The sequence below is a fragment of the Pseudophryne corroboree genome, chromosome 11 (assembly GCF_028390025.1).
Source record: "Pseudophryne corroboree isolate aPseCor3 chromosome 11, aPseCor3.hap2, whole genome shotgun sequence".
Lineage (NCBI taxonomy): Eukaryota > Metazoa > Chordata > Amphibia > Anura > Myobatrachidae > Pseudophryne > Pseudophryne corroboree.
This window is the reverse complement of record NC_086454.1, coordinates 123,599,914-123,616,574: the sequence shown is the minus strand read 5'-3', so window position 1 is coordinate 123,616,574 and position 16,661 is coordinate 123,599,914. Positions and strand designations below refer to the sequence as shown.

At 41.4% G+C, this 16,661-nt stretch overlaps 1 protein-coding gene across 1 annotated transcript in view; it reads left to right on the top strand.

Moving 5' to 3' along the window:
• DRD4 (dopamine receptor D4) overlaps positions 1-16,383 on the top strand; it is a 174,290-nt gene extending 157,907 nt beyond the window's left edge. Inside the window, exon 4 of the mRNA XM_063944788.1 lies at positions 16,071-16,383. Coding sequence (XP_063800858.1) covers positions 16,071-16,264 — 194 coding nt within the window. The 3' untranslated portion in view covers positions 16,265-16,383. The remainder of the gene's footprint in view (positions 1-16,070) is intronic.
• The last annotated feature ends 278 nt before the right edge of the window (positions 16,384-16,661 follow it).

Here is a 16,661-nt window from a genome sequence, read left to right as displayed (position 1 = left end):
CTTCCTTCTTACTCCATTGTGAGTGCCAATATTTTTTGGGGTTTGCGGATAACTACATGGTCCGAACTACAAGCCATATTTCCCACCTGGAACCTAAAGATATTGGGTCCAGTATATACTGCACCATCAAATAGAACCTCCCCAAAGATACCGCTATATATTTAGAACCCCCATTTTATATGTGAGTGGGGTACGCATTGAACCTATCTGCCTCAGAGATTTATTTACACATTGCATTTAAGATTAGCAAAACCTACTACACATTGGTTTGCTTGTTTTCTTTTTTCATATGATGCACATTGGGAGTTTCCATGAACAAAGCTAAAACCACAAACTGAAATCCCTGTCCAGGACCTAAAGATACCTTGATAGGAGGTGTACAGCAGTCCAAACTGTGAGTTGTGGTACGCCATTACAGACTACTATTATCCCCTAGGAGAGAAAGATACCTTTATGTGTTTTACATCAACCGTTTGAGTGTGAGTGTTGGGGTACGCATCATCTGCCTCCATTGGGAATCCACAACAAACGATTGAGGTGTTGGGCTGAATTCCCTATTCATCACACTGGGTGTTATAAGAAATTGAAAGGTTAACCACATAAAGAAACCGTGATGCGATTAATGCCTCCTCTTTAGAGTGTGAGTGGGGTACGCTTTGGATCCACCTTAGTTTTATAGAGGAGTCTGATTTCTTTTTCTATTGCTTAAGAATTGATAACATTTACCACACATTGGTTGTTTTTTGTTATCCTGTCTTTCATGTCAACTATGTTTGGAGACCTTACATACAATTGATTAGAACTGGAGACACAATTTCGACCTAAGAACCTTCCATGCAACTCAAAAGGGATGTTATGGTGATATTCTACTTACCTTAGCGCTTGTGGTGTACGACAGTATTTCAAATTTCTTGTGTTTTGTCTGTTTATTTAAATGTGATGACATTTAATTCGAAATCTGTTACATCTGAGCTGCACAGCGCCAGTTTGAACCACCCCCTACATCTTTGTTTCTGGATATGTGGAAAGTTTTAAATGATAATGTTAATTCCTTGCATAAAAGGTTGGATAAAGCTGAAACCTTAGGACAGTCAGGGTCTCAGCCCGTGCCTGATCCTATGTCGCAGAGGCCGTCAGGGTCTCAGAAGCGCCCACTATCCCAAATTGTTGACACAGATACCGACATGGATTCTGACTCCAGTGTCGATTACGATGATGCAAAGTTACAGCCAAAATTGGCTAAATCCATCCGTTATATGATTATAGCAATTAAGGATGTGTTGCACATCACAGAGGAAACCCCAGTCCCTGACAAGAGGGTTCATATCAGGGACGTGCAGTCAGGGGAGGCAGTGCCTCCCCTGTCATTAATGATTAAAATAATACAAAGTAAATACATAAGACACATATTCTGTGTCATATGTATCCTCTTTATATTATTATAATCATTGTAGTCCATTGTAATACGTTTGGGAGGCACTGACAGCTAGTGCCTCCCGTAGCCAGTGGGAATGGGACAAAGCGGGGGCGGGGCCATGCGCTGGGCTGTAAAAGCCCATTACAAAAACAGTGGAAAGCGGCACTTATACAAGTGCCTCGCTGGCAGGGAAAGCACGCCCCTACTAGCGAGGCACCAGTGATTGGACAGCGGATCCAGTGCTGGATCCACTGGTCCAATCACATAGACGCGGCCCGGAGAAGCGACGGCGGGACCCGTCAGGTACTGCTCCAGCTGCGGCGGTACTGAGCCTAATTCATATAGCATCCCAGGGTGGTTCTCCTACTGTGCTGCTATCCACCGACGCTGAAAAGGCTTTTGATAGAGTCAGTTGGGGTTTTATGAGGTCTGTACTGGGGCACATCGGTTTGGGCCCCCTAGCGCTTGGCAGAATTATGGGACTTTATAGCTCACCCACAGCTCGGGTCCGAGTTAACGGATCCTTATCCGACCCCTTTTCCATAAGTAACGGGACACGACAGGGCTGCCCACTATCCCCTTTACTCTTTGTCCTCTGTATCGAAGCTTTTGCGAGAGCTATTAAGGCTAATGACCGCATTACTGGCCTGAAGGTTGGTGATACAGAGCACAAACTTTCCCTGTTTGCTGATGATTTATTAGCTACAATAACACACCCGGTTTCCTCCCTCCCTCATCTCATGCAGGAGCTGTCCCACTTCGGGTCACTCTCCAACTTTAAGATTAACATGTCCAAATCCTGCGCCCTGAACATCTCCACTCCCCCCGACACAGTGGCCAAACTTAAACAATCCTTCCCCTTTACTTGGAATACCTCCCACCTATCCTACTTGGGAATACAGCTGCCGAGCGATCTGTCCTGTCTGTTCACTTTGAATTTTGTGCCCCTTCTCCGAACACTCAGGGCTGATTATAGCAGATGGTACCTCAAACCACTCTCTTGGCTGGGGAAGGTGAATGTTGTGAAGATGAATACTCTCCCCAAGCTACTCTACAAACTACAGGCTCTCCCCATACAGATCCCAGACTCCTGGTTCAAGTCCATCCAACTCTTGATACAACAATTTATCTGGTCTCGGAGGCGGCCTAGAATTAGCCGGTCCACTATGATTCGCTCCACCCGAAGTGGTGGTTTCCAGTTACCTGATCAGAGGCTACTATTGGGCAATTTTGCTTAATAGGGTTCTGGATTGGACGAGGAGTCGAGATACAAAGCAGTGGGTGGCTCTGGAGGGGCTCTATATGCAACAATTCCCAGAGATCTTCCCTTGGCTCCCTTCCCTCCCCAGGCCTCCCTCCCCTCACCAAACAATCACCGCGACCCTCTCCTTCTGGAAAAAAGCGCGCCGCTGGCCCTTCCTCTCTTCTGATTTCGGCCCGTTGACCTCTTTTCTAGCTAACCCCGACTTCCTACCCGGCTTAACACCCTCCCACCTTTTCGTGATTGGGCCCTCGAGGGTCTCTTTAGGGTAGGCCAGTTGGCGACCTCCTCAGGAGTTAGACAGTTTTCGGAAGTACGATTTAAATGGGAAATCCCACAACATGACTTCTGGAAATATCTACAGCTTAGACATTTTCTGCACTCCAAACACAGATATCTCCAGGCATCACGGGAACTAACACAGTTTGAGAGGTTGTGCGTCTCTACATGCATCCCCCAGCACACAGTCTCCGCACTTTACAAATTATTACAGAGCTCCGGTGCTCAGATGCCCACACCGTTCCAGTTGGCCTGGGAGAGGGATCTCGGGATTTAACTAACAGATAAAGACTGGCGGATGATATTCCTCAAATCCCATAAAAGCTCAGTTTGTATACAAGTTAGGGAAACCCAATATAAACTTTTAATGAGATGGTACAGACACCCCTCTCTCCTTCACTTCATGTATCCCGGAGTGACGGACAGATGTTGGAGATGTCTCAACGCCACTGGCTCTCTAATGCACATCTGGTGGAACTGTCCCCTACTCCGACCATTCTGGGTTGATGTCATCTCCATTTCTCAAGACATACTCCAAGCCCCTGTCCCTACTGACCCAGCCTTTTGGTTGCTTTCCCACTCCTCAATATCACTGGCTCAGCACAAAACATCATTACTCCGCCACCTGTCTAATGCAGCACGGGCAGTTATCCCCACTCTATGGAGATCTCCATCTCCGCCCACAAGGAAACTATGGTTCACTAGAATTAATTATTATATGAATATGGAGAACATCCTCCTGGTTTCTAGAGATAAACTCCTAGAGTTCATGACCACCTGGTTACCTTGGATAGAAGATACGTCCTCCAAAGACTACAAAGACTACATCTACGCCACCAAATGACTTAGCTCCGCAGTTGATCGATTAAAGAGACTGCATTACACCTCCCCCTCAGTTCGAGGGCCCCCAGATTTGGTCACACTGTGTTCTTCTCCTCTCCTTTCCTTCATTTCATACTTCGCTCTTTCTATAACTTTTCTACTATGTTACCTATGATATCACGATTGCAATCACTGTAAAGACAGATAGCGAGTGGATACCACTGACACTATAGAACAACCTACTAATGCCTGTACTTATACCGACCCCCAGTGTCTAGGGTGGTACGCTACCCTGCTCCTTATGGCTATAATGCACTTGACTTTAATTATACGTTCTGATGCTTTTTTGTCTAAATGTGATGTAATCCCCATATTTTTCTGAATAAAAACAGATTATACAAAAAAAAAAAGAAAGGGAAAGAGGGGAGGGAAATAGATGGGGAAAAGGGGAGCTGAGAGAGAAGAGTAAAAAGAGAGAAGAAAAAATATCCTCAGGCAGTGCTGGGGATAATAGCTTAAAAAAATAAACAGAAACCCAGTCAATGCTGGACATAAGTATAAGGGACCCTACTATGTTGTGTAATATGAATCATGGGGACTACATACAGTGTAATGTGAATAAGATTGCACTACAGTGTGGCGTAATTTGAATTGGAGGTACTGTTCTCAGGTTCTATTGTGTCCACACCCCTTCCTTGTGAGACCACACCCCTCTTTTGTGATGCACGCTGTTCCTTTATGAGTTAAGGGGGGGAGGGCGCAATTTTATAGTTTGCAGGAGAGCACTGAACACCCTTGAACCGGCCCTGAGTGGCGCCTACACTCTGGCCTGCACACACATCTCAAGTGAGAGAGGGGGCAGATGGAGATATATATGTGCCTCCCCAGCCAAAGACCTCACCGCACGTCACTGGTTCATATGTATGGGGAAAAAAGGCAGGTGGTGACCTTCCCCCCTTCACACGAGCTAAATGAGTTATGTGAAAAGGCTTGGGAATCTCCAGATAAAAAACTGCAGATTTCCAAACGGATGCTTATGGCGTATCCTTTCCCGCCAATGGACAGGTTACGCTGGGAATCCTCCCCTAGGGTGGACAAAGCTTTAACACGCTTATCCAAGAGGGTAGCCCTGCCGTCACAGGATACGGCCACCCTAAAAGATGCTGCGGATAGAAAGCAAGAGGGTACCCTGAAGTCCATTTATACACATTCAGGTACCTTACTAAGGCCGGCAATTGCGTCGGCCTGGGTGTGTAGTGCTGTAGCAGCATGGACGGATACCTTATCTGAGGAACTTGATACCTTAGACAAGGATACTATCTTAATGATACACAAAAGAAAGAAGGAAAAGGCTGTATTGTCGGTGCACATAGGGAAGATTAGATCTGGTTATCACATCTGCCTGTATTTAATTAAAATTTAACTTTTATTATTATCTATTTAAGAATCGTGTATATTACTTACACATAACCATGAGTATAAGCGAAACATAGAGGTTAAAATTGTGACATAGACAAAACATACAAAGTGCCAGTGAAATAAAGGTGATTTAAAGATTAAAATGTGTGTCCACGTGTCTTATTCCAATATCCAGAAATGTATATCCTATTGTTCCATAATGGGATCAGTATTCATTCGTATGTTTAGTTATTATTAAGCTCTTAGACGAGGCATTTGGGCAAAGGAAGATGTTAATTATAGTGATATCTTAGATATTGTTGCAATATAGGCTGTTGGTACCAGCTTAATTGTGACAGAACAGCTATCGCTATATCTGATTGAATCAGATGTATAATGAAGTGTGAAATACACTGGTGGTACTATAGGTTAAATATACATATATAATATATTCTGGGATGATGGATGTCTACCTCAATTATTTATGATCAATAACATGTATGATATTATATAAGGATATATCTTTCCTTTAGTTATTCAGACTACACTATACATGTTATGATCCATGGAATATTCATATTAATATGTCCTCAGAAGAAAAGCTTCTTCCTTTATTGCGGACTATAGTGCTGATAATATGATATATGTCAATCAGCTCCAATAATTAAATATTCAGAATTTATGTCATCTCTAGAAGTAAAACATCCTCTAATATAATTGTTAAACAAGAGAAGCCTTCATTAAATATATATAAATAGCGACGTGTTAGATGAAGATTTCCCTGATATGTGCCGCCTAATAGAGATAGATTCCGCAAAAGGAAAGTTTCTTCATTTATTGAGGACTGTGTTGTTGATAATATGATATATGTCAATCAGCTCCAGTAATTAGATATTCATAGTGTTATTATCTCTAGAAGGTAACACTTTATTTTTCAGGAACTGATGACACTTATTTAGATGTCAGTATACAGCTTTCCAGATTAGGTACCACCATTAAACATCTGATATAATTGTTAAATCAGAGAAGCCTTCATTAAATATATATAGGTAGCAATGTATTGAATACAGATTTTGTTATCCTAATATGTACCACCTAATAGAGATGGATTGCCCAAATAGCATTAGATATTAGTGTTAACACATTATTTTATTCACAGCTACCACATTGACTTAAAGAGTTCATTTAGAAACATTTGTTGCAATTGCATCTGCTGTGTGTCACATTTAACATAAACAGATAAAATGTATCTATTTGAACTTAAGCAGTGCCTTCTGCTCTCTATGTATATTGAAGGATTTTAACAGCCACTGCTGCGTTGTTCATTGATTAACCATATTGTTATCTAATCAGCAGGTATATAATTTTCTGTGTTTCAGTAATCATCTATTTATAATCTCTTAATAGTGGTTATAATGATCACTGCATATAGTGACTAGATAGCGCTGATTAGTCATTAATTCATGAACATTTGTTGTAATTATATCACAGGTGATTAATAACACTGACACTTCCAATATAAAGGCTGGTAGATATATTTTCACTTAGAGCAGTGCTTATAGCTTCCTATATATTGTCAACTAAATCTATCAGCTAATGCTGCATTCATAATATATTGCCCATTTATTGCTATCCATTGAGCAGAAGTATAACTCTCTAAGATTCAGTGTTTATATACCCAAATGAGTCTGATAGCTAATGCTACCTTACTTGTATATTGACAGTCTTGTTATCCACTAAACAGGAATATAATCCTCTAAGATTCACTGTTCATGTACTCACTGCCTCATACTATTAATCTAAACATCATAGTTAATTGAAGCTAACTAAACATTAGTATATTATGGACATGGAGACACGTGGAAACACGCTGCCCACACGCGTGTTCCGCCGTTACTCTGACAGCTTCGTCAGGGCTGAACCCGAATGCCTCTCCAGGCATAATATTTAAGCTTTCCTAGTAATCCAATCGGCGACGTGTACTTGGTCACGTGTAGCTGCTAACCAATCGTAATGCCGATCCTCCGGTCACATGACCCGGGGAGCCAATGACGGGGCTCTGTGGTTGTCATGGTAGCGTCTGTTCATAGCGCTACGTTGCCGGACATTGCAAGTCGTTCATGCCCTGTCATCTGTATTATATGAATCGTATACCCTAAAATGACCTGATCCACTGTCTTTTGTCTTCTCCTATATTATGTCAGTACTAGTGTTAATTGATTCCTACACGATACTTATACGGAAACCGCATTTACACCACTCGGCATACATTTTTACCGATAGTGTAATTACACACATCCATATCTAATGTTCACTGACCCTGTGCCCTGTATACCATATGGGTCCTCAGATCTGATTATATATATGTTTCATAGATGAATTCTACCACCCCCTTGTTGTCTCATAAGTTTTGGCAACTTTACGTATGCTTCCAATGTGTTCCAAAATTCTGACCTTCAATGGTCTAATAGTTTTACCTACATACTTCCTGTGACATGGACATTCAAGATGGTAGACGGTTCCTACGGTTGTACATGTGATTTTCGGAGAGATTGTCCATTTTTTACCAAATTTATCAAAGAAGATAATGTGGCAATTGCAAAGCCTGTGCCCACATGGTCCCTGTTGACCACTTCTTTGATAAATTTGGTAAAAAATGGACAATCTCTCCGAAAATCACATGTACAACCGTAGGAACCGTCTACCATCTTGAATGTCCATGTCACTCGGACACTTTCACTATAAATGACACTTCAATAACAAAAAAAATGTCATTCACATACAAAATATTCTGAGTCACTACTGACACACATATACAGTAAGAGATACATAATTAATAATAAACATATTTACACTTTATGGTATCATTAGTCATATAGACTAAGGACAATGAATGGCGCACACAATAATAAAGACAAATATAATTGTTGGTAAAGTATATTTAATCACTACAGTAGTTGATCATTATATTAAAATTTAATAAGCTATAATAAAAGTGGAACACTAACCAGGTCTCAACTATAATAGTGGAGAAGGAATCCTGATTCGAATATCCCTTATTTACTAAATATATACTTACCTGTGACAAACTGAAGATACAATGTGACGGATTAATTCCCATGATATATCAATGATCAAAGTATGTTTATTTAATATAGACATTCTTTTATCTGTTCAGCGGAATTGGCTGCATATGTATGGTTGTACTTATCAAGGTGATGTCTCTTATATTAATACAACCATTACATGTTTTTGCCAAACTTATGAGACAACAAGGGGGTGGTAGAATTCATCTATGAAACATATATATAATCAGATCTGAGGACCCATATGGTATACAGGGCACAGGGTCAGTGAACATTAGATATGGATGTGTGTAATTACACTATCGGTAAAAATGTATGCCGAGTGGTGTAAATGCGGTTTCCGTATAAGTATCGTGTAGGAATCAATTAACACTAGTACTGACATAACATAGGAGAAGTCAAAAGACAGTGGATCAGGTCATTTTAGGGTATACGATTCATATAATACAGATGACAGGGCATGAACGACTTGCAATGTCCGGCAACGTAGCGCTATGAACAGACGCTACCATGACAACCACAGAGCCCCGTCATTGGCTCCCCGGGTCATGTGACCGGAGGATCGGCATTACGATTGGTTAGCAGCTACACGTGACCAAGTACACGTCGCCGATTGGATTACTAGGAAAGCTTAAATATTATGCCTGGAGAGGCATTCGGGTTCAGCCCTGACGAAGCTGTCAGAGTAACGGCGGAACACGCGTGTGGGCAGCGTGTTTCCACGTGTCTCCATGTCCATAATATACTAATGTTTAGTTAGCTTCAATTAACTATGATGTTTAGATTAATAGTATGAGGCAGTGAGTACATGAACAGTGAATCTTAGAGGATTATATTCCTGTTTAGTGGATAACAAGACTGTCAATATACAAGTAAGGTAGCATTAGCTATCAGACTCATTTGGGTATATAAACACTGAATCTTAGAGAGTTATACTTCTGCTCAGTGGATATCAATAAATGGGCAATATATTATGAATGCAGCATTAGCTGATAGATTTAGTTGACAATATATAGGAAGCTATAAGCACTGCTCTAAGTGAAAATATATCTACCAGCCTTTATATTGGAAGTGTCAGTGTTATTAATCACCTGTGATATAATTACAACAAATGTTCATGAATTAATGACTAATCAGCGCTATCTAGTCACTATATGCAGTGATCATTATAACCACTATTAAGAGATTATAAATAGATGATTACTGAAACACAGAAAATTATATACCTGCTGATTAGATAACAATATGGTTAATCAATGAACAACGCAGCAGTGGCTGTTAAAATCCTTCAATATACATAGAGAGCAGAAGGCACTGCTTAAGTTCAAATAGATACATTTTATCTGTTTATGTTAAATGTGACACACAGCAGATGCAATTGCAACAAATGTTTCTAAATGAACTCTTTAAGTCAATGTGGTAGCTGTGAATAAAATAATGTGTTAACACTAATATCTAATGCTATTTGGGCAATCCATCTCTATTAGGTGGTACATATTAGGATAACAAAATCTGTATTCAATACATTGCTACCTATATATATTTAATGAAGGCTTCTCTGATTTAACAATTATATCAGATGTTTAATGGTGGTACCTAATCTGGAAAGCTGTATACTGACATCTAAATAAGTGTCAGCAGTTCCTGAAAAATAAAGTGTTTCCTTCTAGAGATAATAACACTATGAATATCTAATTACTGGAGCTGATTGACATATATCATATTATCAACAACACAGTCCTCAATAAATGAAGAAACTTTCCTTTTGCGGAATCTATCTCTATTAGGCGGCACATATCAGGGAAATCTTCATCTAACACGTCACTATTTATATATATTTAATGAAGGCTTCTCTTGTTTAACAATTATATTAGAGGATGTTTTACTTCTAGAGATGACATAAATTCTGAATATTTAATTATTGGAGCTGATTGACATATATCATATTATCAGCAATATAGTCCGCAATAAAGGAAGAAGCTTTTCTTCTGAGGACATATTAATATGAATATTCCATGGATCATAACATGTATAGTGTAGTCTGAATAACTGAAGGAAAGATATATCCTTATATAATATCATACATGTTATTGATCATAAATAATTGAGGTAGACATCCATCATCCCAGAATATATTATATATGTATATTTAACCTATAGTACCACCAGTGTATTTCACACTTCATTATACATCTGATTCAATCAGATATAGCGATAGCTGTTCTGTCACAATTAAGCTGGTACCAACAGCCTATATTGCAACAATATCTAAGATATCACTATAATTAACATCTTCCTTTGCCCAAATGCCTCGTCTAAGAGCTTAATAATAACTAAACATACGAATGAATACTGATCCCATTATGGAACAATAGGATATACATTTCTGGATATTGGAATAAGACACACGGACACACATTTTAATCTTTAAATCACCTTTATTTCACTGGCACTTTGTATGTTTTGTCTATGTCACAATTTTAACCTCTATGTTTCGCTTATACTCATGGTTATGTGTAAGTAATATACACGATTCTTAAATAGATAATAATAAAAGTTAAATTTTAATTAAATACAGGCAGATGTGATAACCAGATCTAATCTTCCCTATGTGCACCGACAATACAGCCTTTTCCTTCTTTCTTTTGTGTATCTATGATAGCTGTAGTTGGTAGCACCCCCACAATAGATGGTAATTACCACGAATTCAAATAGGGGTCTGTGATGGATCTTATGTTTCAAACGTAGATTAAGAAAATACAGTGTGTGTGCAGATACAATTTTTTGTTTACTATCTTAATGACCCTGGGGCATATAAAAGACGCTGTCCTATATATGAGAGATGCCCAGAGAGACATTAGCCTACTGGGCTCTAGAATAAATGCAATGTCGATTTCTGCCAGAAGGGTCCTGTGGACTCGGCAATGGACAGGTGATGCCGACTCAAAAAGGCACATGGAGGTTTTACCTTACAAGGGTGAGGAATTGTTTGGGGAGGGTCTCTCGGACCTGGTCTCCACAGCTACTGCTGCAAAGTCAAATTTTTTGCCATATGTTTCCTCACAACCTAAGAAAGCACCGTATTACCAAATGCAGTCCTTTCGATCACAAAAAGGCAAGAAAGTCCGAGGTGCGTCCTTTCTTGCCAGAGGCAGAGGAAGGAAGCTGCACAACACAGCTAGTTCCCAGGAACAGAAGTCCTCCCTGGCTTCCACTAAATCCACCGCATGACGCTTGGGCTCCACAGGCGGAGCTAGGCCCGGTGGGGGCACGTCTCCGAAATTTCAGCCACAAGTGGGTTCACTCCCAGGTGGATCCCTGGGCAATAGATATTGTGTCTCAGGGATACAAGCTGGAATTCGAAGAGATGCCCCCTCACCGATACCACAAATCAGCCCTGCCAGCTTCCCCCTTTAGAGAGGGAAATAGTGTTAGCTGCAATTCACAAATTGTATCTTCAACAGGTGGTGGTCAAGGTTCCCCTCCTTCAACAAGGAAAGGGTTATTATTCGACCATGTTTGTGGTACCGAAACCGGACGGTTCGGTCAGACCCATATTGAATTTAAAATCCCTGAACATATACCTGAAAAGGTTCAAGTTCAAGATGGAATCGCTCAGAGCGGTCATCGCAAGCCTGGAAGGGGGGAATTTTATGGTGTCTCTGGACATAAAGGATGCTTACCTTCATGTCCCCATTTATCCACCTCATCAGGAGTACCTCAGATTTGTGGTATAGGATTGTCATTACCAATTTCAGACGTTGCCGTTTGGTCTCTCCATGGCACCGAGAATATTTACCAGGGTAATGGCGAAAATGATGGTACTCCTGCGGAAGCAAGGGGTCACAATTATCCCATACTTGGACGATCTCCTCATAAAGGCGAGGTCCAGAGAGCAGTTGCTGATCAGCGTAGCACGCTCTCTGGAAGTGTTACGACAACACGGCTGGATTCTAAATATTCCAAAGTCGCAGTTGATTCCTACGACTTGTCTGCCCTTCCTGGGCATGATTCTGGACACAGACGAGAAGAGGGTTTATCTCCCGATGGAGAAGGCTCAAGAGCTCATGACACTGGTCAGAAACCTATTGAAACCAAAACAGGTGTCGGTGCATCACTGCACGCGAGTCCTGGGAAAGATGGTGGCATCATACGAGGCCATTCCCTTCGGCAGGTTCCATGCGAGGACCTTTCAATGGGATCTACTGGACAAATGGTCCGGATCACATCTTCAGATGCATCGGTTAATCACCCTATCCCCCAGGGCCAGGGTGTCTCTCCTGTGGTGGCTGCAGAGTGCTCACCTCCTCGAGGGCCGCAGATTCGGCATTCAGGACTGGGTCCTGGTAACCACGGATGCAAGCCTCCGAGGGTGGGGGGCAGTCACACAGGGAAGAAATTACCAAGGTCTGTGGTCAAGTCAGGAGACTTGCCTCCACATCAACATCCTGGAACTAAGGGCCATATACAACGCCCTACGCCAAGCGGAGTCCCTACTTCGCGACCACCCAGTTCTGAGTCAGTCAGACAACATCACCACAGTGGCTCATGTAAACCGCCAAGCGGCACAAGGAACAGGGTGGCGATGGTAGAAGCCACCAGAATTCTTCGCTGGGTGGAGAATCACGTAAGTGCACTGTCAGCAGTGTTCATTCCGGGAGTGGACAACTGGGAAGCAGACTTCCTCAGCAGGCACGACCTCTACCCGGGAGAATGGGGACTTCATCAAGAAGTCTTCGCGCAGGTTGCAAGTCGGTGGGAACTGCCACAGGTGGACATGATGGCATCCCGCCTCAACAAAAAGCTACAGAAGTATTGCGCCAGGTCAAGAGACCCTCAGGCGATAGCTGTGGACGCACTGGTGACGCCGTGGGTGTTCCAGTCGGTCTATGTATTTCCTCCTCTTCCTCTCATGCACAAGGTGCTGAGAATCATAAGAAAAAGAGGAGTGAGAACAATACTCATTGTTCCGGATTGGCCAAGAAGGACTTGGTATCCAGATCTGCAAGAAATGCTCACAGAGGACCCATGGCCTCTGTCTCTAAGACAGGACTTGTTGCAACAAGGGCCCTGTCTGTTCCAAGACTTACCGCGGCTGTGTTTGACGGCATGGCGGTTGAACGCCGGATCCTAGCAGAAAAAGGCATTCCGGATGAGGTCATTCCTACGCTGATAAAGGCTAGGAAGGACGTGACGGCTCAACATTATCACCGTATATGGCGAAAATATGTTGCTTGGTGTGAGGCCAGGAATGCCCCTATGGAGGAATTCCAGCTGGGCCGTTTCCTTCACTTCCTACAGTCGGGAGTCCCCAGCATCCACTATGGACTACGAGAAATAGATTTACCGGTAAGTAAAATCTTATTATTGGCAGTCACAAGCACTGGCTTTGCCTACTACATTGAGCATAAATAACCTGAATTGGTCCCCTTAAGCTCTGAGGAACCCCAAACCACAGCAATCGGGATCTGGGGCAAAATTTACTAAAGTTTCTATTTTCTAGGGATTTGGCATTCTATTTCAATTAGATTTCCAAAAATCCCACATTTACTATTAATAGATTTTGTATTCGATTTTCAAAGCAAATTCAATTTTCATTCATGTTTAGAAGGGATTTTGAAATCCCTTCCAAAATCGTACCTCAAAACCCCATTAAAATCCCCAGCAAAATCGAACAGAACTTCCTCATTGCTTCCTATCGGTACAAATGTATGACATGCACACTAATTAAAGAGGAAGCCCCCTCTTTACACTGATGATTAAAAAAAAAATAATAAAAAAAAATGAAAATATATATATATATATATATTTTAAATACAGCTGAAATAGTTGGCAATAAGCTTAGCCCTAATCTGCCTTCCTGCTTGCCTTCAACTTTCTGTGTTCACATAGTCAGTTGTTGGTAACAAAACCTCTGCTCCATGTTTATTACATAATCTGAGCGGAGTGGTTTATTTAATGTGCAATTATGTAACAGACGGCAGCAGAACACAATATTGGACACTTTTGAGAAATTACATAATATGCCTCCCGAATTATCTATTTTCAATAGACCAAAAGTGCATTCTGTCATGGGTTTGGATGGCTATATGTGCCTATTCATATACATATGCTCAACAGGAGTTTGTTGATTTGTCAATGGAGTTAGAAGCCAGGAGCAACAGCCATAGCCTAAATCACCTGTTGTGGGGCAGGGGCGGGGGTGGGGAATTAGAACAATATAGTAACAAGTACTATTAGGTGCTTCATTAACTCATATAGGTAACTTACCCAACAACCATTCCTCTGGCATTTGACTCACCTCAAATTTTGCAGGCAGGGATGATTTGCTGAGGATATAGGCATTATGGCACGAACCAGGATAGCCAGTAACAACACTCATGAATTTAAGTTTGATTATATAATCCAAAAAAAGTGTCAGATATTGTGCTATGCTGCTATCTATTGCACATTCATGGATGCCTATTTGTATAAATGTGCAGTATTCAGCTACTGAAGCTGCCGATGTTGCTCTGATTAATGCTTCCTGGGTTCTCTCAGACAGGTGGTGATTTGCATACTGTAGGTAGGTGCACAACATATCATAACCTTGGACAGCCATTATTCCTACAGCCACATTGCTCCACATGCTTTTGGGTACTTTAAAAGTAATCACAATCAATTTCCTACCAATAGAATGGTGTTTAGAAGCTCAAATGGATGTCTAACATCATTCTATTCATTAGGGTATTTGAAATTCGATTTTGAGTTTGATTTCAAATCGAATTTTAGTAAATGAGGGGATTCTATATTCAATCATGGGAAGACATAGATATTTCTCATAAATTCGATTTTGAGTGAGAGTTGAATTGAATTTGGTATTTGAATTGATTTGATTTTGCCTTTAGTAAATATCTTCAATCAAAATCGAATGCCAAAACCCTAGACCAGTGTTTTTCAACCACTGTGCCGTGGCACACTTGTGTGCCCTGAGCAGTCTCCAGGTGTGCCGCCATAGAAGCACAACCAGGCCCGTCAGTGTTTTGCCGCTAGTGAGGCCCTGGATCAATACTGGGGGGTTTAGTGGTTGCAGAGCCAGTTCTAATTTTGGGCCCGGGCAGTGTTGGGCTCTTCTGGCTTTCTCAGATGTGGCTCAGGCGTTACCTATGGAGAAGCTGTGGCATGACATCCTAGGACACGCAACTGCACCATGCATCACCATTATATTTGAGTGTGCCTTGGCAATATTTAAATCTTGTTCAGTGTGCCGCAAGTTGTAAAATGTTGAAAATCTCTGCCCTAGACAATCAAAATCGAACTTTAGTAAAATTTTGCCCCTGGAGTTACTTTAATTTTACAGTGATGAAAGTACCCACAATGTAATAAACAGGGCAAAAAAAGCTCTGTATTGTCTATATACATGTAACTTGTTTGAATAATTAGAGCTTTACTCCCTTCTCATAGCGTCTTATTCTGAATCGCAAACTGCTGTGACTATTTTAGCTTCTTTTGGCATAGTCGTATCTTCAACTTTGTGCTAATGCTAGTTAAAGCCCTTCCCCTGGGGTACAAGGGTGCAAAAGTACCGATCACTTTGAGATTGGTACTTTTAGTAACAGTTATGGTTAAATATTATAGAGAGCTCGCAGGGGATATTTAATCATTTACATCAGTCCCAACAGAGCTAATTGACCAAATATAATGTGTGGGAGAAAACTGGGGTACTCAGGGAAACCCATGCAAACATGTCGAGAACATGCAAATTCTGCACAGATAGGGCTCTGGTTTGAATTGAATCCATTACTTCTTTTCTTTCTTGTTTTAACAGGTTACGGTCTTCTCCAAGTGCTCTCATCTATGAAGCTGTGTTGGTTTAATGTAGCAAGATGGCTTCGCAAATTAGATCACAGTAATTCAGCATGCTCAAACTGCCAAATATATGTGACAGCTGCACTCAAAAAAACACCATGGCTTTGCAGTGATGAGTCTCCATCAAGGTGCATGTCGTTCTCCAGCTTTTAGCAGTGTGCCTAGGTGTGTAAAGAGGCAGGAAAATGTGAGGAATATTTCCAATCAGAGACCAAACTCCTACCCTGTTACCTTCACCCCTTACAATAATAGAAGCTTTTCTACTAAATTAACTCCCTGTAACTTTACTTTTGGCTCAAATGAATCATGCCTTCATTACTTGTGCCAGTGTTAGGTGGGTAGCATTATATGCCATTACTCGGAATGTACAGATGTGTTTCATACTTCCCCTTTTCCACAGGCCATGCCGCCCTTTTCGTGCACACGCGACTTCACCACGCAATTGCCACCTCCAGATGTTGGGAGATATGCTTTTATGAGAAGTGAATGAGGTGAGGCCAATATGCATGTAGATCCCGTATACCAGGGCTCGACAAATCCCAGGAGCCAG